Genomic DNA, 24,624 nt, shown 5'->3' on the forward strand with positions numbered 1-24,624 from the left:
TGTCTTCAGGTTGCAAGATTTCTGTCATTTTTTCTTACTTAAATGTCAGTAGTTTTATCAAACTGTCTGATATAAACCTAATTTGTCAGTTCTAGTAAAACGCCATCACCAAAAGTTAAAATTAGAAAGAACTAGTAGAAATAAACCTCTTGTTTATAAAGAGAAAGAGTGGTTGCATTCACAGTTTAGGAGAACCCCAAAATTGATGGTAAGTAGTAGTATGTTACTTGGAGCAAAAAATAAAGGTTTCCACAGACTCAGTGCTTTTATTGAGATAGGTGCTGTACAAATCCTAGGGAATACAGAGCATCATTGGATGAGGTAGTGTAAGACAGTACTTGGAGGTGCACGAAAGTGAAGCAGACTTGGAAGGTCACATAAGAATAAGGCCTAAGAATTAAACTTGCATGGAGAGGTCCATAGGCGTGTCCTGCCTGTAGTCAGACTGTAAGAAAAAATCATGAAGGAAAGTGTGGTAGCAGCTAAGTTTTTTTAAAAAGAAATTTTCATTATATTTACATGTTTGTTAGCATGTACAGTGCACAATATGATGCCCTTTTTTCTTCTTTCTGGAATTTCAGGAAGTAGAGTTCTGGAGAATAAAGAACACAAAGGCTTTGTATCTGGATAAAATATTAAACCTTCTGGTTAAGAGATAGCAATGCTTCAAAGCTAGCTTTGTTTCTTCAGTAGTAGTAAATACATCAGTTGCATTTTAAAAAAAGGAAGAGATTAAAAGTTCATTCTTTCTGGCAGTTTATGCTTTCTTTGGCATAAAATGCTTTCTCATATGCTAATTCTTAAGAACAATGATTTTCCACAAACATACGTGGTAAAAGGGATATGTAACTTTGTTTATTTGATAACTTTAAGGTGACCAAGATTTTTCAAAAGAAGAAGAACTCAGTCACATACAGTTTTCGACAGTCCTTTTCCCTCTATGGAATGCAAGTTCTTCTTTTTGAGAACCAGTGTAAGTCTTTCCTCTCTTTTTAGATGACCATTTTATTTATAAATAAAATAAAAATTTCTGTGAGTGAAAGGGATGGACAGGACTTAATTCTGAATTTAATTTAGCCCTAAAGTTTGAAACAAGATGGTATCAGCATAAAAAACAGCAAGACTGCTGTTCAATGGTTTTGGTTGTGGTCAGAAGCCAAACCTAGCCAAATGTGTTGTTTATGAATGCTCGTAAAGAATAGAATGCTTGTAAAGAAACAAATGTTGTATCTGTTGCTGATTCAGTGGTACAGTTAGCTGGAACCGAATGTATGATAAAAATAATTACTATTATAATGATACGTGTAATTCAAACCACTATTTAATTTATTTTCCTGATTCATATCTTAACTATGTGCCTAGGTAATGTATACTCATTCAAATATAAATACAAAGCAGAGAGTCTGGATTAAAGTTTGTATTTTCTGACACCTTTTGCTTATGTCAGTTGTAATCTGCATCAATCCAATATTCTTTTTAATGTTTGTCAAGCTTAGTCTTAGCAGACAACAACCTAGTAAAAAGCAAATAGTTTGCTAATGCTCCTGTATATTTTAAGCCGAGAGACAACATCAGTAATATAGCAGAGCATAATGTAGCAGAGCATAGTTGTTTGTATGGTACATAGGGAGACTGCCTATTTGACCTGACTTAATGGTTTGTAAACCAAACCTTGGCCTTCATGATAAACTGGATACAGTTCAGTGTAATATTCAGTATTTTCTGTGCTTTTTAGTTGTGGAAAGCTCTTAGTTTTTGCTTGTCTTGTGCTCCAATGTTCATCTCACTCAAAAGAAGTCGCTGTTACTGAGTTAAAACGTGGAGATTTCAAAAAGGGAGATCTTGTAGAGTTTATAGCAGCGATGTAGCCTGTGGATTATTTGTATGCATACAGATTCATTCTGTCTCTCTTGTGCACACATTATATGATATAAAATTCATTTTTAGATAGGAAGGCCAAATATTTCTATCCTGGATTCTACTAAAAATAGAATATATAATTTCTCTGATGTCAAGTTAAATAAATTAAAAAAAAAAATCACACAAGCATGCTAAGTAGAAACACTCTACTCAAGTAAACTTAAAAATATCTATAGTGGAACTAGGAGTAAAAGGTTCGATTCCTTCCAGTGAACTGGAGGCATTTGAACTGAGACACTCAAGTAGACATAGTTGGTGAATTCACTATGGTGAATCAGAGAGCTGACTGTACTTCTCATATCCATGCCTGTCAGGCAGAATGCAGTGTTTTCCAATTGGGGAAAGAGAAGTATTCTTCCCCTCTGCTTTGTAAAAATCCATATTCTTGGTTTCCTCTGTCCCCAGCAAGCTCTGGGGTATTTTGGCCAGAGCCATTATGCCATTCCCTAAGTCTGTGTGTAGCAGCTGTTAGAATCAGCTGGTTTCAAGTGAATAAAATTCAGTGTCACCAAAGCAGAAGCAACAAAAATATTGGTATGGCTACTGGTGAGGTTGAAAAAAAGGCTTGGTATTGATGACAGAAGAATTGACTTCTAATGAATAAAGTCAATTACCCTGACGGACAGATGAGCTCCAAAAGAGAAAATAATGTCATATATCTCTAGGAAATAGATAGGCTGTAAAGGAAGTGTATTTTACATTTTCAGTCAAAGGTGCTGAAAATATAAAGGGCAAGCAGATCACTTTAGAGAGAGTGTATCTGAAACCAGTAAATACTTACATCACTGTTTCATGATGCTTAATCAATACGATGTAGAGAAGTCTCTCTGGTAATAAAATATTTTTGTTTGTTTAGTCTGTGGAGATTCGTTGTTCTTTGTTCATATATGAAGGTAGTCCATGTGATTTCGGGGTTACCAAGTTTCCTTGTTTGGTTTCATAAACTTTTTTTCCCCAAGGGGTGCACTTTCTAGATCCGTTCACTGCCTATCCAGTTTCAGTGCTCAAAACAGTACGTTCTGTTATCCCATGCTCTCCACCTCTTAGCTTGCCTAGCACCAGACTCCTCTGCGCTTTTGGCCATTTGGCTGTATTCTGAACAACAGACAACTTGAGGCGTCTGTCTCATTTGATTTGCGGTAGATGCAATTGGCATGTGGTCAGGAGCAGCAGATCAGCTATACATTGCTTCTGTGCAAGATGCTGATGTCAGACCCTGGCAGAAGCCCCAAATTCTTGCTCCCTCCTTCCCCTCTATACCCTTTGAAGCTTGTGATAGTTGGCACCGTTTTTCACCTGAGAATGGTAAATGGACCTGGTTCACTTTTAGTTGCAAATCTGATTTGGAAGTTAAGGTATCCTTTTAAAAAAGCATAGCATTTGCACTTGTTTCTCAATATTTTAAGTCTGTATATTGTTGAAACCTTTTTTCTTTGAGGAAAAGACTACCTTACATCATCTGCTCGTTCTTGAGGGCATGAATTTTTAGTACATGGGAGCACTTGCACTTGAGGTTGAATGCTTAAGTAAATATTTGAGACCGTTAGCAAGCCAATAAAGTCAAGCAGTTGAGTAAAAGAAAACACTGTGAATTAAAATGCACATTTTGCATTTTTTTCTGACACCCCTTTTCTACAGGTCTGTGCTTCAAGCAAAGGCTGATTCTGTTTTCTGCAGCGGAACATATCTTCATTATAAGCTGTCTTTCTGTAAATGAACCTTTTATCTCAACCAGGAGATATTTTTGACCAGTTGTTAAAATTTGCGTTCTCAGATGTGCACACAGAAAAGAGGCAAAGACAGTTTGCTGAAAAATCTGCCTTTTTATTGTCTATAATAAGGGCCAAAAGAGGGGGAAAAACCACACCCCTTTTACTTCCTCAGTATATAATTTCACAGATAATTTTAACTTTTTTTTTTTTTTTTAGAAAAAAATGAAAGTAGGTTGGTCCAGGAAACATCACTTAATAGGAAATGCAAAAAGGTATACATGCTGGTGCATTTGTCTTCATACAAAAGTTAAGTTAAAAGTGTAAGATGGTTTCTAGTACTTGAGATGTATTCAGGTAGTCCTCAGCAAAACTTTGGTCACAATTGACTAAGGTAGGCAATGGGATCTGCTCCATGAAACAAAAATTATCACCTGAAATTTTGGGGGTTTTTTTCTGGGATTTTTCTTTTACATTGTACCTGAAGGGTAACAGATGCATAAAGGCTGTCTTTCAATATTTATTTGGTATCTTCACAGTTAAGCAGTTCCAATGTATCTTAGGGATTTTCATCCTAATTCTGTGCCTTTAGACTTTTATTTCTCTGACTTTGTTCCCAATATGGTAATACTAGTAAAAAGCCTTCAGTTGTAGGTTTTATTGTTGTTGTTTGGGGGGTTTATTTTTATAAAAAGAAAAGTAATTGGAATAATCAGAGCTTAGTTTTTCTTGACTCTTTCTTCTAGATTATCCCAACGGTATTCGGCTCACATCAGCTGTTCCAGGAGCAGATATCAAAGTACTAATAAATTTCAATGCACCAAATCCTCAGGACAGGAAGAAGTTTACAGATGATTTGAGGGAGTCAATTGCAGAGGTTCAAGAAATGGAAAAGCACAGAATAGAGTGTAAGTACAAAGGTACATAAAATAGAGCATTTTCAAGCTAATTGAAGTTAGACAATCTTGAATGTCTGTGTAGCCCATTAGAACTCTTTAAAAGTTAAAAATAATGTGTTTTTCTTCCATGGCTTTGATTCTAGAAAGAGGAAAAACCCAATGAGATCTTAAGCCCCGGACGAGTTCACTGAGTACTATTAACTGCACTGTAGATGCAGTGGAAATTTAGCCTGGACAAACTGCAAATAGCAATGGACAGAGGAGAGATGGATTTGTAATTTGTAGTATAAATTACAGTAAGAATTTTAGGGATAATTTACATCACTGAAATTCTCAGTGATGGCCCTTCAAAGAAGTTTTACTGAATAATTCTTCATTTCCATGTTGATACTCCTGTGTTCTCTCAATTAGGTAGCCATAGTACAAATTGATACATTTCGCTGGAACTTACATGAGTGTCTAAACATGGAATTTTATCTTCTGTTTTTCCAAAAGAGGAATAGCCTTTCATCCTGTAGGTTGTAACATAAAGCTGTTAGGACAGGGCTGAAGTTCCTCTCTGGTATTTAACAGTGCCAAAGTGAACTCTTATCTATTATTCACAGTAAAATATGATCACATCAAGAAATTGTGATCTTACCATGTCCTCCATTATAGTCAACATAAATGAATTGCAAAACTATTCTCTTTGTTTCAGCTGAGCTAGAAAAACAGAAGGGTGTGGTGCGTCCAAGCATATCTCAATGCTCCAGTCTGAAAAAAGATTCTGGAAACGGGACACTGAACAGAGCTTGCCTGGATGACAGCTATGCCACTGGGGAGGGGCTGAAAAGAAGCGCACTGAGCAGCTCCCTTAGAGACCTGTCTGAAGCCGGTAAGCACTGCCTTTACTTCCTCACGCTGACTAGTGCATGCACAGGTGCCTGAATGATGCCTATACAGCCCAGCTCACAGTGGAATTTCAGAACTAGTTAATACTGAAGCTTCAGAAGTTTTAAATAGCTCCTCTTTCATAGTCTGTGTTTAATTTCTCTTTGTTTTTTACCTTTGTTCTATGAAGCAACCACTATTTGAAAGCATTTAACCATTGTAGATTGCTATGTATACTTCTAAAGGAGAGTGAAGACAGAGGAAAAATTGTAAGTTTTGTAAAAAAGTGGTTGACTCGTGCTAGGAGTAACCCACTTAGTTTTCCTTTCTTTATTTTTCCCCCCTTTGCATCTTTCTCTTCATACAATAAACTTAGAAAGAAAAGAAAAGAAACTGGTCTCTGTGTAATGACCCCTTTCTATGTATTTTGTGCTCAAGTGTACCTGTGTTACCACATTGATGAATGAAATTGAGTGAAGCCCTACTAAAATCTGCCTAGAGCTATGTAATTCAGATACACTGTGTCCCTGATGGTCTTTTATTGGTTTGTATCTCAAGATATAGTTCCCAATTATTGCAAAAGAGGTTGTTGTGAAATACTATTGCCAATATAATAAAGGAAGCCCTAGTGGACAAGAATACTGAAATCCCACAAACCCACTGATGTGTCTTAAGATTTATTAACTGATTAATATAGCTAAAGACTGGAAAGGAGTGGTGGTGTGATTTTTCAGCCAAAGAAAAGCCAGGGGAAGTTTGGTACATTTTTATTTTATGGTTTGCCTTGGTAATACAAAACTGGTATACCCATGTAATACAGACTGCCATGGGTAGCAGCCTTGTCTTTCAGTGTTAAACGTGATTCCTGTCACTACAAGAAGTCATACCTGAACAACTGTGCCCACTATTCAGAAAGTCCTGATGGGGATAGTAGCAACCTTATATATTTTTTTAAATTTTTTTTTTTTTAATTCATAGTCTCTGTTACATATTCTTATTTGTTCTTTTAATTGCAGTGGTGATTTACAGTATAGTCATAATTTCAATACTATGTGTAACCGGTAGCAGACACTACTTATCTTTTTCCTTCTTTTAACTAAAGGAGATATTTTAGCTATGCTGCCATAAATAAAATTGTTGTAAACTGAAAATACAGCCTGTGTTTCGAGGGTATATATATGTGCATACAAATATGTAGAGAGTGAGCTGTTTCAATTATTTTGTTCTCTGTTTAGGCTTTCATACTCATATGTCCATTTGCTTCATTAAAAAGACCTAGGACCTTGATCCAAAATCAGGCTGAAGTTGCATATTGGCGCTTGATTGGCTTCAGTGGATTTTAGATCAAGCCACTGGTCTTCACCACTATTACATCTCAGATTTGAGGATACTTCCATCATCCTTTTTTGTTGTCTTGTTTTCATTTCATTAGAATGAGAACTACCATATTGTTGAATATGTGAGTTCAGTGGGTATCTGGACCCACGAATGTGATTTCTGATGAATTTTTTCATCCCATAGGAATTTTTCATCCCTGTCTTTCAAACATTGCCATGTATTTAAATTCACATTATGGGTTTCATGCAATAAACAAGTATTTGTAATCATGAAAACATCTCACATTTCAACAGGGCATGCCTACAGTTGGCATGCTTATTACTGAAAATAACTTTTTTCCATAATAAAAAGTAGAAATCACTCACAGACTGCAGGGTTTATCAATGAGTTTGTTAAACCCAACTAAACTTAATTTTAACTTTAATGAGTTGAGAATTATGGAGAGTTTCTGTTTGGTCTTGTGCAGTGCAACTGACTTGAGAAATTACATACCTGTTATTTGCTTTGTTATTTGGTGTAATTTTAATGAGATTATACATGTCTTTTCTGCCTTTTCTCAGTGAATAGCTTGCATGTGAGGCTGATTTTGTTTTAATATGGGACAGATGATCCATAGAAAAACAAATACATTTCTTTCAGCTAGTAAGACACTGCATCCCAGTGGTTATACCATACTAAATTGCTTCTTTAAAAGAGTTAGGTTGCCTCAAGTCTTTCTGTGGATGAAACACGGGATGAAAAAGGAGGAGGAACAAGAGTAGTAGGACTGTGTGCATGTGTGTCTTTCTGTAGGAAAAGGCATGAGGAGAGTGGACAGTGCATGTTTATGCAGTAAGGCAGATAATTGTCCAATGAACATTGCAAAAACAAATTGAAAAATTTTAAATATTCATTCAGTGAAGGAGAATTCTATTGAACAGCATTTTGGTTGCATGGGTATATGACAAAACTATTTAAGAAAATAGTCCATTACTCTCTACCAAGTATTGCAGTAGTAAATGGCTGTGGAAAGTGACTTCCAAGTTTCTCTCTTGGAAGAGAGTGATGATTCATAAGCTTCTTAGACTTAATGAATGTTGACAGCCTGAATGACTCTGACTCCTAAAGCTGTAAACTGTAAGGAAAGGAGAGATTTCTGTCAGAAAATAGTGTCAGGAATTGTTTCCTGATGGTTGTTCTTCCATGCATTTGCCATGATAGCTTAAATCATAATTGCAAAAAAGATGTGAATGAGGGTGTTTTGATTTTAAAGATAGTATTGTTCATTGTGGATTATTCCATGGAATGAAAAGCAGAATGTGACAATCAACTGTTCCAAGATGTGAATATGTCAAAAGTATGGAGTGCTTTATTTTTCTCCAAAAAAAATAATCTATAATTTCTGTTACACATTCTTGAGCTATAGTCAAGGAATAACTGAATTTATTTGTCCCAGTCTTTGAAATTCTTAATTTACATAAAAATATTAGAAGACAGACAAATTTTAATGCAGTTAAAGCTAGGTTGTATGGGGTATGATAGAATTTTGGACATTTCACCATTTACTGCATATACAATTACATGATAAGTAGGTTTACTGAAAGATGTGAAAGGTTTGATGTCCCAGCACGGGAAGAATGTGGGAAGAATGATTTGGTCGTTAAAGCAGAGCATGGAGGATTAGACTGATTGCGTTTCTGATTCTGTACTTCTCATGGATTTCTTGACTGATTTTAGGCTAGTAGTCAGTCTGAATCCCACTGACTTGGAGTTGCTAGAGGTCCCGGTGCTTGCACTTTGAGTTTACAGTGGTGAGCACCTGTGGAAATCAAGCTTTATCCTCCCATCCCTAACCTGTAAGGTGGAAATAATACTTATGACACCGCACTGGTTTAAAAATTGTAATTTTATGGTTTTCCCTAGTAATACACAACTGGCATACCCATGTAAGATTGGAATCTGCACAGAAGTGCAGGGTGGTATGGTTACTATTAATATAAGTTGTGCTTGTCTCATAATTCTTTACTCTGAGGGTGACGGAGCACTGGAACAGGCTGCCGAGGGGGGTTGTGGAGTCTCCTTCTCTGGAGATATTCAAAGCCCGCCTGGATGAAGTCCTGTGTAACATGCTCTAGGAGAACCTGCTTTATAAGGGGGGTTGGACTGGATGATCTCCCAAGGTCCCTTCCAACCCTTGCGATTCTATGATTCTATGATAATCTCCTCTGCGATCTCAAAACAATCACGGACCAGTAGAGACTACTTAAAAAAAAAAAAAAAAGCCAAACCCATAAAGTAATTCCAGAATTAAAATAATTCTATTTCTATATTGCATATAATCTCTGTCATCAACCTTTAACTTTTTAAATGTTTCCTTACCTTACAAAAATAAAAGCTGCTTTTTTTTTTTAACAATTTCATCATGTGTTTTTAAAACTTTCCTATATCCCAAAATGTAATGGAAAAGACTGTGGAATTTCTCAGCACTGTAATCCCCTTAAAAAGACTCTGACTTCAATGCAATTACAGAATCCCTTAATCTGTTGAATCCATCTGTGCTAGGATGGTGCGGTCCCTTGGCTCCTCCCTCCTCTGATGCAGGCAGGGGCACTAGGTTATCTTCTGCCTCTCCCGTGGGTTTTGCTGCACTATGTGGGATGGGAGGACACCAGCAATCTTTCTCTCCCTTATTAGAAGAGCTTTCCAAGTAGGGAGAGATTTTTCCTGTGTCTTCACTGTTGTTGTATTTCCTGTTCTTCAACGGAATAGCAACAGTAATGGGCATGATAGAATTTACTGATTTTTTTTTTTAAAAAAAACACAGATTTGTATCAATCAAGTCTTTTGTGATATGCGTATTAATACCAAACCATTTTACAAGTATGTTGTACAAAGACACCCCACACTGCACATAAACACCTTTGTATCAACAATTTTTCTGTCTTATGGAAGAAACGCTGTCTGCTTTTCCAGTGAAGGAGGAGTTCAGCAAGGCGAGGTGCGGTTATGCTGTTTTCTCCTGGGGCTTAATCAGTATTTTAAGAATAATCTATTTGAAGATGCCAAGAACCTATTTTCACAATTGGCGTGTAATCTTAGGACTATACCTGTTTCACCCAGAAAACAAGATGAAAATAGGAAGGTTACAAAGAGTCTTTTCACCCTGGAAAGTGGTCTCTCTAAATTAATGGTTGGACCATATTTTTTCGATAATTTTGAGCAAGTCAGCTGGGGTAGTACCTTTAAGCTCAGTAGCTAGGCGGTTACAGGCTCTGTTGCTGCTGGGAATATCAATTTCACAGCCTTTGGAGGCAAGTGTAATGACTCATTGTTGTAAGAGCTGCTACATTTGTTTGCTTTACCAAAACCTTAATTTAGAACTTTTTTCCAGACTTTTTTTCCCAAGACGTACAAAGCCAGATCATAATACATTGTTTAGATATCAGTGTATCTCGCTGGCATAGAACAGAGTTTCAAGAAATACAGGGCAGCATTGAGAAATATGTACGTTTACTGTAATGATCTGCACTTCTGAGAGATCAATTTCTGCAAGGTAGAATGCATTGTTATTAACAGAACTCTGATTTTTCTTTTGGAACATTTAAGTTTGTAAAACATTTTTAATGACTTAATATTTCTACTATAATTTTGAAATATTCTTAGTCCCATATAATGCATGTACGTATATAGGACATATTATACTTAAGTCAAAGTTATTTCTTACAAAGAATATTCATATCTAACATCAATGAATTGTTGGAATGAATCAGAAAATATTAAATTAACTGAAATTTAATTTTATAAAAATAAATTAAAAGCCACTCTAAGTAACATCCTTAAAAATTTCAAGTAGATCAGCATTTTATTAAGCAAAACTGGTCTTCAGATTTGATAAATACCACCTTGCTTTGTACCACAGCTATTCGTTATTATGCGAGTACAGAGTTATGCTTACATACAATTCTAGTTGAGTGTCACCATTCTCTTTAAATGCATTTGAATGCTGCAGCTCTAAGGAAACATTTTTGAGGTGGGATGCCATCTCGAAGACCAGAGAACAGTCTTGGATAAACATGCACTGACAGGGGGGAACACGCTAGAGAATTTACTTAATAGCTTTCATGTCATACTGTAAGCAAATACAGAATTGGGTTCAATTTGTTTCTAGTGCTCTTTATAGTGATAGTGCCTATTTGAGGGAAATTACAGGCATTTTAAGTAGGATTTTACTGTTTGTTCTTGGCTTTGCTAGTACTACTTTGCCCTGAAGTTATTCTAAGCAAAAATCTATCTGTCTCTTTCTGTCCATATATACTGTGTTCATGGTTATTTTATTAGAGACTGACTCCTGCCATAAGCAAAAGGCATTACATTTTCCTGTTTTCCTTCATTTTTGGCCACATTTAATGACTTGTGGCAGTCCTATTTGCAATATTGACTGCTAAGTTAAGAGACTGCTATCTTTCTCAGTGGTTTTGCATCAGCAAACAAGAGTGATATGAGTGTTAATCAGTACTAGTCCCATTAGCAGAGCAGAACAATATCAAAGCCTGACTAGAAGTAAAACTGAGTGATAACAAAACCAGTTTTTCTTGGGGAGGGCAGTGAGGGTGGTCATAAGATAGTAGAGTTATGGTTTTGATGAGGCTAAAACTGCAGCAAGAGATGAAGCACCAAGCTTTTGACAAAGAGCCTATCTAGGGGAATTGTTCAAAATTCCAACAAATTTAACAAGTCAAACGAAACACCTTGACCGCAAATGCCTTTCCCTCAATTTAATGTTGATGTAGAGGGGCTTACACTGGGGAGGGACTCTCAGTGGTAATAAGAGGGGAGAAACTTGTGTTACAGGGCAGCATCCCATGACCAAGCAGGTCAAAGTTATGTTTATGGATCCAATAGGAGGTATCTTATAAGACTTACGGGTAGTCTAAATTGGTCTGTGAAAGGCTATGTCAAGAAGTTAAGGGTGAACCTCCCAGGAATCGCTGTTGTGTCCCACTTACAAACCAGTCCCAAAGTTGTTCTCTTTAGCTCTGCTACCAGGTGGCTTTTGGGCTTCTAAAGATGAGGGGGTGTGGCTTATAGGTTCAGTGATGCTGAAAACTTTCATGTTCCTCCCCAAAACCACCTGTTAGAGTAGAATATTCTGAAGGCAGTGATGTACCAATGCAGGGTGGAGATTGTCCTTGATGTTTGACCTTGCAGGAAAGCAAGGAGAAAGCAGTAAGAAAAATTAGGTTTCTAAAAACATGCAGATTTTAGAGAAGCTTTAAGAACCTGACTGCTCTTCAAAGGTTAGTTTTGTTTATACACCTTGCCAGTAAAGTATTTTTAAACTCTGCAAAGCAATGCTCGCCAAGTTATGTTTTAAAAAATATGTATTTCCACTGCAGCCACATGCTATTTTCTCTCTTGTGAAATGCGAGAGAAAATCTGGGATCCTGTGTCCTATATATGAACACTGAGGTATTCTGGCTCTTCAGGCAAACAGCCTGGTGGTTCATGTGTAGTTTTAGGCAAATGTCTTTGGCAATTTGAGAACACTGGAGAACAAATCCATCATACTTAAAGATAAAGCACTGCACAGCTAAACAAACAAAATCTAGCCATAATGTCAAGACAGATTCCAGATTTATTGATCAAAAATTAAGTTTAGTTTTTTTTAAACTTCATGAAATAAGATAGTATGAAATCCACTGAGGTTCAAAGCTGAAAAGAAATGGTGAAACTGATGCCCCTCACCAGTCCCCCACACTGAAGTTCAGAATATGCCAACACTAAATTTTGTATTTAAATTAATACCACCCCACAAATATATATCAGTGCTACCAGTCTTTAAAGAAAGAAACTTCATAGAGAATTAGATTCCAGGAAATCAAACAATTTGAAATTGTTGCTGGTCAACATCATCACGATACTGCTAAATCTAGATGCTGAAATACATGTATCTTAAGAGCTGTACAAATTAAAAAAAAATCACACCCTGCTAATGTAGTTGATTCACAACAATGATACCTCTTAAAAATGAGTCAGGTACAGAAACTTAATATAACTAATGGCCTTAAAAATGTAAGTTTCTGCCTTAGTAGCCACTGTACCAGTCCAGTGCAATGTTAACCCCCCTGCAGCCCCTCTAGTTGCATTTAGAGACTCCTATAGTGATTCAGGGAAAGCAGCTGTTTTTCACCCGGGTCTTGTCTCAGTCTCTAATCTATGGTGTTGCATGTCCTGGGCAGGCAAGCGTGGGCGACGCAGCAGTGCAGGATCGCTAGACAGCAATATGGAAGTAAGTAGGAAGTTACTGATGTCTAGCTGGATGTGATGATGTGCATTTCAAACCTTTCTTTTATATACATATTTTTTTGCTCTTTTTTCTTCTAACATATAACCTGCCTGCCTCAAATAAAATGCATGCCTAGGCTACTCACTCCGTATTCTTCCAGCTTAAAAAGCACTGACAGCTTGTTTTAGACCAATGCCATTTTTGGTTTGAGCTAACCTTGTTCCCTTTGTTCCTGCAAGCATGGTTAAATGAATATGACATGTCCTTTTGCCACCATTTCAGTCTGGTCCCAGCTTAAAAGCCCACTTGCTCTTTGTTACGAAGTACACTGTTCCTGCTGTTTGATATTTAGCTACAACTATTAACTTTCATGCTCAACCATTCCCATTGCTTATTTTCGGGTTAAATTGCTAAATGTATGCAGTCATGACACCATGGAATTGCACAGATAGGAGGAAAAATTATTAAGATAGGTGAATTCAATGTGGATTTCATGAGATTTCATTCATCTTCAAACCATTTATATATATACTGTTCATGTCTCTGAATTCAGCTTGCAGATTTTTTTCTTTTTTCTCTCTCTCTCTTTTTTTTTTTTTTTTTTTTTTTTTGTGTTTGCTTTAGGTAGATTGCAGTTTAAATCTAGCACACTTTGCCTAAGTACTGTTGTGTCCTGTAACTCTTTTTACAAAATACAAACCCAAAACTTCCAGAAACTAAATACACCTTCCAGGCTAAATAATAGAGAACGTTGGACCACAGGTTAGAAGAACACGATCGCATAGAAATCTTAGTGGCAAAAATGGTATGGTTCCATTAAACACATAATTCAGTGGTAGGCTTGAGAAGCAGCACTATGGCATATAGTAGTGAAAAACTACTATAAAAAAAAAGTTTAAAATACTGTTTTTAAATGTGAATTGTAACTGTAATTGTAACTGCTGCTGTGTGTTCAACTATTTAGGTTGAATTTAATGTAGTTTTATTTTTTTGTTGTAAAACAAGTATGGTATTTTTACAGTATTTTAAAATGTATCTTTCCTTTAAAAACACACTCCTAGGTCTTATGTCATGTTACTCTTCCGTGACATTTTCCTTATTTAAAGTTATAGCTTTTGATATTAAACTACTGAGAGAAAACATTTAATGCTTAAAATATCCCAAGAAGGGCATGAATGCCTCTTTGGCAACTTAGAGAAGGTAGAAATAAAATTTTTCCTAGAACTCCTAACATAGTCCACCCATGTGAACACTGAAGGAGGAGTTTGTGGGTCAGTGTGAACTTTTTCTTTCAAGCATTTTAAGATTTTTTTTAATTTTTATTTCTATTAATTTCTTTTTAGGGGTCCATCATTAGCAGTCCTCACATGCGCCGAAGAGCTACATCAACCCGAGAGTGTCCATCTCGCCCTCACCAGACTATGCCTAACTCCTCCTCACTCCTAGGTTCCTTATTTGGTAGTAAAAGGGGAAAGCCACCTTCCCAAGGCCATCCACCATCTGGCTCATCCCAGCAACCTCTGCACCCTCCAGTAATCCCACATCAGCAACACTCACAGCATCCTTCTGCTGTGCATCATGCAGGGCCAGTTGAGGGGCAGACACAGGCACAAGTGTACTCTCACCATTCGCAATACTGTCACATGCAGCAGAACCCACCTCCCTACCACCACCACCACCACTACCACCCTCCCCAGCACATCCAGCACCCACACCAGTATCACCAACACGTGCCCCATTCCCAGCACGCAGTGCACTCCCAGCACACTCCTTACATGCAGCATCCCCATGCGCAGCACACCCACTCTCCTCACCCACCACTGCCCCCTCCGCACCCAGGACACCCCTCTCATCCCCAACACCCTCAGCATCACCATGGACCGCCACCGCCTCCCTCCACTTCAGCCACCACTAAGCCCAAACACAGCGGCATCAGCACAATAGTCTAGAACATGTTAACCCTCCTAGTAACTATAGTTTTAAACAAAGTCACAAAGGCACTTACAGGAAGCAACAAATCGTATTGTCAGTTTTTACCTAGGCAACTTAATTGAGCTGTGTGAGCTTAAAGGCTTGCTGTTGCTAAAATAATTCAAGTTAGCACCATCAATAACTGGTTTTACTTATCTACTCGATAGACGCTTACCATCTGGTTAGTTCTTCTTTCCAAACTGCCTTGAAAACATGCTGCTTGCTGACTATGAGTAAAGCTACCTTTTACACCAAATCCCTTGACAATTTTACACGTGTAATAAAACCTTAGTCTGTGAAAAAAGGAAAAAAGTGATACAGAACCAAGTGTTGCATTCTTGCTCTTTTATTGTCAATGGGCAAAAAAAATAAGTAGACCTGATATGGTTGATGAAAGTACGTAAGTAAACTTTATATAATATAAATATATACATATAAATATATATATATACACTGTATAGTTAACATTTGTGCTTGGAAAGAAATTTTTTCAGTCCACAAAACTAGCAATATAGACTTTACGAGGAATTCCACTTACTTGATAGGACAGTATAATAGATTAATAGCATACGAAAGAGTAGACCAAAACCATTAAACGTTAGAAAGGAATTTCAGACATTTCAGTATTTTCATTAAAAGTCCTCTGGACTCACTAGGATTTCTAAGCAATCATTACTAAATGTGCCAAGTAACATAGCATTTAAATGTTGTAGTCAAATACTGCTTTGTATAAATCCTTATTTTATTAACATGATAATATCATACGTAATCAGTATTATAACTGCTCTGCTATTTCAGGTAAGCAAACTCGTTAAGATGCAGTAATTATACCGTAGCAATGTTGGGTGACCATTTACCAGTGGTCATCTTCAAGCGTTGGTCACACAAAATCTTAGACACTTTAAAGGCTGTGATAACTGTGAATTTACATGATCCACATTTTTTTTGTATGCATATGATTTAATGAACACACATGAAGGGTTATGACAGGTGCATGTATACACTGCAAAGACATTCATCTCAAACATGAAAATGGCAAACTTCCATCTTTCTCAGCTACTTTGTTTCCTGTTCACCATAATTTCTCATTTTTACCCCCAACAAAGCTGAATTCTAGTCAGAGTGTTTCCGGGTGGAAGTGCTCTAAAACTCGAAGGTTTGTTTTAGAATTTAGTATAGGGGTTTTATACATGTAAAAAAAAATGTAATTCCATGTAGCCATGTGCTAGCAACAAAGTGGCTTCACCATTTTTACTCATCACATTTGTTAGTTTGAAAGTACCAGCACTCAGCAGGCTGAGTTTATGCTCAAACCCTCACTTTCATAGTCCAGTTAGTTGCAAGACATCACATAAAAACAGGCTGTGCTGTTGTTGCTTATGTGTTGTAATCAAGCCATTTGCAAATTTATATACAATTTTTATCCCAAGATCTTGTACAAAGTTATACATGGCGCCTACTTTGTAGTTTCAGCATTTTGAGCCACTGCAAGGACTTTACACCTAAACAGTAGAGACAAAGGAATCACAACTGCAAAACTGTACCAGCCCAAAAGCAAACCTTGAAGAGGATGAGCAAAAAGTTCCAGTGTGAGATGGGTAAAAGTAATAATAATAATAACCACCTGTCGATTTTTTATTTAACAATAGTAAAATTGTCAGGAATAATGAGGGCATGAGAACAAGAGAGTGACTTTTCCTATTGGCTTGCTCATGGCATCTTAATAGCTGGGGGGAAGGGGGGAAGAGGTTGAGTAATTTTTTCCCTTTCATACCATTGATATCACAATACCAGCAAAACTGCAAACTGAGCACTTTGTTAACCTCCACAGAGAGCAAATACAGCAATCTAGAGTTTAGCCTTTTGTTTAAAGCTGTCCACGTTTGTTTCACACATGTGCAATATGTTTTCCCCTTCTGCTCCTTCTCCTCTAAATTATCTTCATGAAAAGAAAACGAGTCATTACATTGTTATTTTTAAGTGTCACTCATACTGTTCTAAATTCTGCAGCTTACCTTAAGAGGGCTCATATGAGTCCCCTCAGGCTCTGTTCCTTGCAGTTTAAAAAAATATTTACTGTTCTGATAAGGGAAAGTAGAACTGTCTGCATGTCATCTAATGTTATTAGTGTGAGGCTACACCCTACATATTGTATATTTGCAAAATATATCAGTGTTATTGTTGATATTAGTTGAAGTAAAGTGATAACATATTTCAATATGTAGACTTTTCTTCATACATCTGTACCAATAGTAGAGTCTAACTGTAATTTATAGGTTGTTCCAGAAAAGATAAAGAACCATTCAGGTACAAACATCTTCCAGAAACTGCATCTTTCAGTTAAAACAGAGGTAAGAATGCTCCTCTTCACTGAGTGATGGAGTCTGTACTTGTTTCAGATGCAGAGTCATAATGTAAGTAAAATTGCCTGTGTACGGAATAAATGCAGAATATGTGGTAGCAGTGGAGAGGAAAATCTGACTCTAGCTGTGTTAATTAACAATGAAGGTGTTAAATGTCCCAGATCTGCATTTGCTTTATGTTTCAAAACCCCTTTCATTCATTTAAATTAGAGTTATATATAACTATTCTAAACTTACACAGTAAGCCACATTTTAATGCTTGACCACTGATTTCCATGTACAACCAATTAAATATTCAGGAGTTGTCACAAATATGCATGCAAAAAACCATTTGCGTATGATTTCATGTACACGTGGGGAAAGAGTTTGTGCCTACTCTCTAGGTGCATTACGTTGCATGTGTAAAATCACAGATCTTTTTGAGGCTAGTTTAAAAAACCAAACTGGTCATATTAAGAGCACAGTATTTGTACACACTATTGTTTCAAGTCAATGAGGAGAAACAGTGGACTTGATTTTTTTCTTTTTTTTTTTTTCTTTAGATCGTGTGTTTGTATGTACTTTAAACAAACAGATGTGTCTTGGTGTCAGCATAAGTCGTAAGAACTTTGCTGCATGTTTAGGGTTGTAGTATAACCTCTCTGACTCCATCCTTGATTAACAATTGCTTAGAGCGGTATGGATCATGCCTAGAATAGGAAAATTATAGTGCTTTAACGCTGCGTGTGCTTAAGAAAGTTAATTTTTTCAGCTTGCAGGCAGGAGTAGAATTGAGAGGGGTTTTTTCTCAAGTGTCATTGCCAATTAAAAACTGGTACAGAACTGCATGGAGTGACCATGTTTCTTTTTTCCCATAAATGATGTGGCAAAGTAGCAATGCTGATTTGAAAAAATGAAAGGGAAACGTAAAGAATGAAGGTGTGGCAACAAAAAATCTTTTCTGGGACAACAATCAAATACATATTTGGGGTTTTTATTTTTTTAAGTTAAGAATGAGATGTAAAACAATGTAAAAAACAAAAAACAAAGTTCATCCTAATATAATGTGCGTCTTGTATTGCTAAAAAAAAAGTCTAACATACAGTGTAGAATGATTTTCCCATCATGTACTGCATGCAGCAGAAGCCTCTTGTTTCTTGATAAAATGAGCTGAAAGACAGTCAGCAGATATTTAAACAATGAATCTCTAGATGTTGACTTGCTGTTCCATATGAAGCTGTGTGTTTTCTGCAGTTAAGCATGCATTTTGCTGTTCCGTTGTAAAATACCATCTCACTTCTTGCCTGCAAAATGGACTATTGTGTATATATTTAAATGAAAAGTGGAACCAATAACAAGATTAAATTTGGAAAAGAGAAAAGAGGGTGGTGAAAATGGGACCAGTAGTGGGAATAGATAATTCTATAAATTGTACATAGTGTGTAAATTAGTATTATTATAAGTCTGCAGTCACTTTGAGGTTGCCTATCTCCTGCTAGGAACTTAAATCAGCTTTGAGTTGTATTAAACTGTTAGAATTAGGTCTTGAATGCAGACTGTTAAAGACTTCAAAAAACATTATGCTTACAAGAAGCTTCTGTTCTGGGGAGGCTTGAGACCCCTTTTGTAACTATGGGGAAGAAGGGAGTGCTTTCATTTTAATATGCATTCTGTTTGTAAGTAGTAACAGACCCTATTGATGTAAAACTATAACTGTGATCATGTGGAGAAATCAAATAAATCATTTAAAACTCTTTGTTTCTCATTTTGTGTAATCCAAGAACTTCAACTCTTCAGACTTGAGATGAAGGAAATTCCTTCCAGTTGTACCCTGGCCCCGCTGAGTCAATGGGATTTCTGCTACTCACTTCAGAGGGGCCAAGATTTCAGCCTTCATCTTAAATTAAAGATAAGTTGGTGGAAATGGTGGTCAGTACTGTGGAGACTGTGATCCCTTCTAAAGAGGTTTGATTTGTTTGGTGGCACTATAAATATATTTAGTTCCAAACTACGATAAAGAGCAATAAATACAACACCTAGGTCTGCAAACAAGAGGCACTGAAGAGGCTTTTTGGTGTCCTATTTGTCAAAACATTCTAATGTTGAAAACCAGTAACCAGATTCTGAATCTTCTTAAACATGAGCTGTCCCCCATGTTCAACTGATCCCGTTGATCTTTTGGCTATCACATTGCCTTAGGAGCTCACGTTCCGATGGCTGGCTGCCCTTGACTCGTTACTGTTCTGAGTTTGTCCTTCCGAGCAGTGCAGCCTTCCATTTCCTAAGTGTAACCTACGCTCTGTGGATCAAGCTTTGAGAGTATTCATTGCTTCCATATGCCCGTTGGCAGGGAACCATCATCATACCTCAGTAAGTGATGTAACTGCATAAGTACTCACCTGCTACTACTTGTACCTATATTTATTTGTTGTGTGTCTTTTAATTTATACCACAGAAGGATCACTACACAGGCATATTTGCCACACATGGCCTTCACAATATTTGATGGTACACTCCTGCAATTACTTTAGATAATAACCTGTGCCATACTCAACTGTGTTATTTTTATGCATGTCCTAGATTTCAAGGGGACTATAGTGTGTCTGTAAAGCCTGTTAAAACTAATGCTTAGCTATCAATTTAAACTAAATACTGTGTTTGCTTGTTTTTTTCTATGGATTTTAGGAGAGTCTTGAATTACGTTGTGGGAGTAGCCGACTATGATCTATCTCTGAATGACTGTAATTTCAGGATGTACGTCTTGATCAATGGGGTTTTTGATAGGTAAGTACCTGTTTATCACTAGATACTTCCAGTGTGCCATCCCTCTGAGCTGTACAACCCATTAGAAGATAATCAATGCCTCACAGAAACATTCTGGTAGTGGAAACGGAAGAATTTGCAGTGATATTCTTTACTGGTACTTCTGTTCCTCTTTTTAAAATCTACAATTTTAAGAATTTTTATGCATCTACATTTTGAGAAGGCAAAGAGTCTGTCTTCTCTAACTTAACAGCCTGTAAATGTTGTTGTAAATCTGGTGGTTTTTCCTGATCCGTTTTATAAGTAGGGTCTAAATAATGTCGAAATGATGCTGGTTCCTCCCTAAACTAAGACTAGGTCGAAAGCACTTATGATCTGACACTACTGAAGAAAAATACATAGCCAAAGGAACCTCAGCAGCAGTTGTGGTTTGTGTGACAGATTTGCACCGGTTGCAGCGACGCCAAGTAACTTAACTAAAAAATTCAGTGTAGGTTAAGCATGTGATAGTCTAATAGCTCACAGTTGCTGATGGGTTTTTTGAATGTTAATATCCTTATCTGTTTGAGACGCACATCTTAATGGAATTTCATTCCTTAAGTCTCTGATAAAGCTTGTACGTGCATACCTAGTGAAAAATGCCTTCATTTAAGAAGTTATATTGCCTTCTTGCTGAGGATAGGCAATCTTACCCTAACATTAAGAAAAAGGTCAAGGTTTTCTGTCATAAATTGTAACTGAAAATCAGGTATTTTGCAAGTCAGAAGTATAATGTTTGAGAACTTTTCCTAAATTCTCTCCTATGTTTGTGCATTTTAGGTGTCTGTGTGCATGTATCAGTACATACAATAATTGCATGAATGGTCATGCAATAACAAGTTACTTCAAGATCTTTTAGATAGCATCTTTTTAAGAGGGGGTTACTTTCCAGGCATTTTCTGTATTATTTTGGTTGCAATAAAGAAATACAATATTGAAATGACAGGGAAATGAACTAAAGAACTTTCTATGTTTTACTTCTGAAACAGGTTTTATCTGTATCTCTCTTGGTTGACTTAAAAATTTCATTAACTCTATTCGACTTTTTCTTTTACTTGGCTTAAAGCTTAAGTGATTGATTTCCATTCAGGAGTTTCATAAAAACAGGTGTAGTAGCATTACCATATATTTATTTGGAGTATCTCTCATAGTTGTGTGATGTTTTATTCATCAGCTACAACCTGTGCACAGGTGAGATTTGGGAGTCCCAATTATTTTCAAATTTCTTGCACAGTATCACAGGCCCTGGTCACACAGTGTCCAGAATATCTTCCATACACTGTTGCTTATCCTTAAGCTTTTTAGACTGAGCTCAAAGCATTAAGCCAACTTCTGGGGGTTTTCTCTGCAGTCATTCAAACTGTCACAAGATATCAGAATTATGATCCTGTTAGGATTGTGTGATAAATCATATTTCAGCATGCATATGTACTGACAAACCTATTTCCATAAGATGAACAATGTACTTACAGTAACATGCCATAATAAATCCTTACTTGTATTCTAGCTGCATTATATACGTCCTTGTCAAAAGGAAGCATGCTGGATTTTTAGCCTACTTACTAGCCTCTTATGGATTTTTGCTGCTATATTTTGTAGATATAAAATTCCTAGAGGAGAACATAGCACAGCTACCGTGATAGAAATACCACAAATACACAAATGATGGAAAAATGCTTCATCTTCGGTGTATTTTTAGTAGAGACTTTTTTTTTTTCCTATTACTTCAAGAATTAAAACCAAATCCCATATTATTTGGCAAAACTAAATCAACTGCAGGATGAGGCTGATCATGAATGTTAGGAAATGCTTAAATTAAGATCTTTGCTTGAAGTGCTTCCTAAGTTAAATAAGGCTTAGTTGCGTGGGTGATGCTGACTTGAAACCATCGCTTTTTTCAACTAGTTAGATTTATTATTTTTACCATACACATAAATGCATATTTTTAGGGATAAAATATTATGGAAAAAAAAATCCCCTTTATTTAGTATTTTTGCAGTAACTGAGATGTGAAATTAGCATCATGGTTCACAAGACACGGCCAGCTCAAACAAATCACACAAGCATACAATTTATAAGCTCCGTTGTAAAGTGACATACACAACTTCAGCTTTCATTTATTTCTTCATATTTAGACATGGCAATTTAAACATATATAATGAGCAAAGGAAAAATAATATACCTTTAGTAAGATGAATAGGGTAAATTCATTCTAATGCAAATGAAATGTTATGCATGCATGGTGAAAAATGCTTGCTCTGTACAGCTTCTCATTTCTGCTACAAAATAATACATGAACAAGTGTTTGACAAAGAAATGGGCTTTATTTTTTTGTCTAGGGAAATGGAAAAAGCAAGGACTATGCAGGTGTTCTCGGTTAGGAGGCTGTTGCTCAGCAATGATATCACAATGAACCAAAGCTGGAAATTAATTAATATAATCATTACCATTATGATTTTTTTTCTTAATGAGGAAGCAATATGACTTTCTGACAAGGGAGTTTCATCACGTTTGGAGCCAGCTGGACTGAGCATGCGCAGCCTTTCCTTCGTGCATGAGCCGTGGGCAGGAACACATTGAGCCCTGCAGCTGGAAGGGTCCCTCTCCAGGCCCCGAGCAGGAGGGCACCGGTGCCTTTGGCGAGCCTTGGAAAGAAAATGCTGCACTGGGGGTGAGGGAGCAGAGCAGCAGAGGAGCCTGTCTTGTGCTGAATGCCTTGTCTTGGCAGGACTGCGCTCATGCAGCAGGGTGCAACCCACGTGAGCATCTTCCTCCTCCATAAGCTCACCATATGCTCTGGACTGAATGTTATTTTCATTTTCCTGGCTAATATTCCTTTATATCCATGTCCAATGACAGAGAAGAACATTTTTATTTAATGATTCATCCTATATATTGTCTTTTCCATCTTTCTAGTAATCCTGTATGTCTGCTTCTTCCGCAGCCCTTACCCCAGGCTCCAAAAATTCCTTTGATGTATTTAAAAAAAAAAAACCAACCAAACAAAAAGACCCAAGCAAAACAACAAAAACTCCACAGTAGCCGTAGTTTGAGATACTTCTGCTGTGCTTGAAAACTTGAGTTTTGAAGAGCAGTGACAAGAAGTAACATTTTCTAGCCCAATGAGAAATGGGTACCAAGTGTTCTAAGTAGGACATTAAGCATCCTAGCCCTGAATTTTCACAGCATTTCAGCAATTTTTAAAAATTTCTTTCATTATGTGCTAACTTTTCTGCATTTTGTAAATTTTCAAAATAGTTTGCATGTATGTAAAGGTGGAAGAAACTTTGTTTCTACTCTTTCTATTTTTTTTTCTGCTACTGTAGCATTCAGATTTCTGGACTATTGGAATATTTTGTGACCCTGCTAACGTACTTGCAAACTGCTGGCATAGCTTCATGCAAAAATGCATCTGTACATTAGCAGTGAATCACAGGGGAGGCAGCCTGAACAATTCCTCCGGCTGTGTGGATTTGAAATAACTTGAAGAAAAAGCTGGTGAAAAAGCACTTGCGTTTTGGGTCATCTGCTTCTCTTTCCATATATGAGAAGGGAAAACCAGATGCCTCATCTGGGATGAAGCAAATTATTGGAGTAAAAATGAGTAAGATGTTCCTGAGACCATGGAGCTCATTCCTTGCTCTCCAACATCAGAGTATAAAATTTATTTTGGCAAAGAGACTCTTGACCCATCTTGCTTCTACATTCATTAATACTGCCAGGATGTGCTTTATGCTGTTACTGCAAGGTCTTTTTATAGCCACCCTTGTTCTCTCACCACTGTCATTTTTGTGTGATAGAAATCCTGTACTATCCAGGCTGGCTTGCTGCTCTTTATACACAAATGTGCTCAGATGGAATCCCACCATAACAGCTTGTTTCCTAGATTGAGAGTTTAGGGTATCCCCTTTGCGGAGCAAGAATTATACTCGATTTCAATACAATGTTTGGCCTGTTTTCTCTCCCTTGAAAAAAATAAAAGCTTATGTGGCTGTAAAGAAAAATTTATAACCCTTTATTATTTGAAATTAAATACTTGAGAAAATAAAATACTTAAAAACAGAAGATAATTTAGTGTTTCCTTTTAATCTATCATGACAGAGCTAATTGATGATTTGCCTACAAGTGCCACCTTAAGCTGTGAGGAATCCCTTTCACTAACAATATGTATCTGTTTCTTTTTCAGGTGCTTCTTATGATAGCTACAGTACAGTAATTCTGGATGCACGCTAGCTTGGACAAATATATTTATACAACGACCGTGTTGACAGCCATGTTTCAAACACATCACATTACTGCCACAGCCTGTAACCAGGAGCAAAAGTGGAAATACTAGTTCCGGCTCCCACCTTTCCCAAGGTTTAATTTGTAAGCCAACCTTTTTTTAAAATATTTAGAGGCAGGAGAGATGATGCAATGAGCAGGAGAGATGATGCAATGAGCACATCATCACATGCCCACAGGGAAGACAGTTAGGAATTTCAAGTGTAAAGCTTTCCTACCATCTG

At 36.9% G+C, this 24,624-nt stretch overlaps 1 protein-coding gene across 2 annotated transcripts in view; it reads left to right on the plus strand.

Moving 5' to 3' along the window:
- Positions 1–15,351, plus strand: part of IQSEC1 (IQ motif and Sec7 domain ArfGEF 1) — a 49,348-nt gene extending 33,997 nt beyond the window's left edge. Inside the window, exons 9-13 of one of the 2 annotated variants that reach the window (XM_035892235.1) lie at positions 874–973; positions 4,376–4,537; positions 5,226–5,402; positions 12,955–13,004; positions 14,345–15,351. In XM_035892235.1, the coding sequence (XP_035748128.1) occupies positions 874–973; positions 4,376–4,537; positions 5,226–5,402; positions 12,955–13,004; positions 14,345–14,950 (1,095 nt within the window). In that variant the 3' untranslated portion in view covers positions 14,951–15,351. The remainder of the gene's footprint in view (positions 1–873; positions 974–4,375; positions 4,538–5,225; positions 5,403–12,954; positions 13,005–14,344) is intronic. The other variant, XM_035892236.1, reaches the window with a different exon arrangement.
- Positions 15,352–24,624: the final 9,273 nt, after the last annotated feature.

The sequence above is a fragment of the Egretta garzetta genome, unplaced genomic scaffold, assembly GCF_000687185.1.
Source record: "Egretta garzetta isolate BGI_Z169 unplaced genomic scaffold, ASM68718v1 scaffold553, whole genome shotgun sequence".
NCBI lineage: Eukaryota > Metazoa > Chordata > Aves > Pelecaniformes > Ardeidae > Egretta > Egretta garzetta.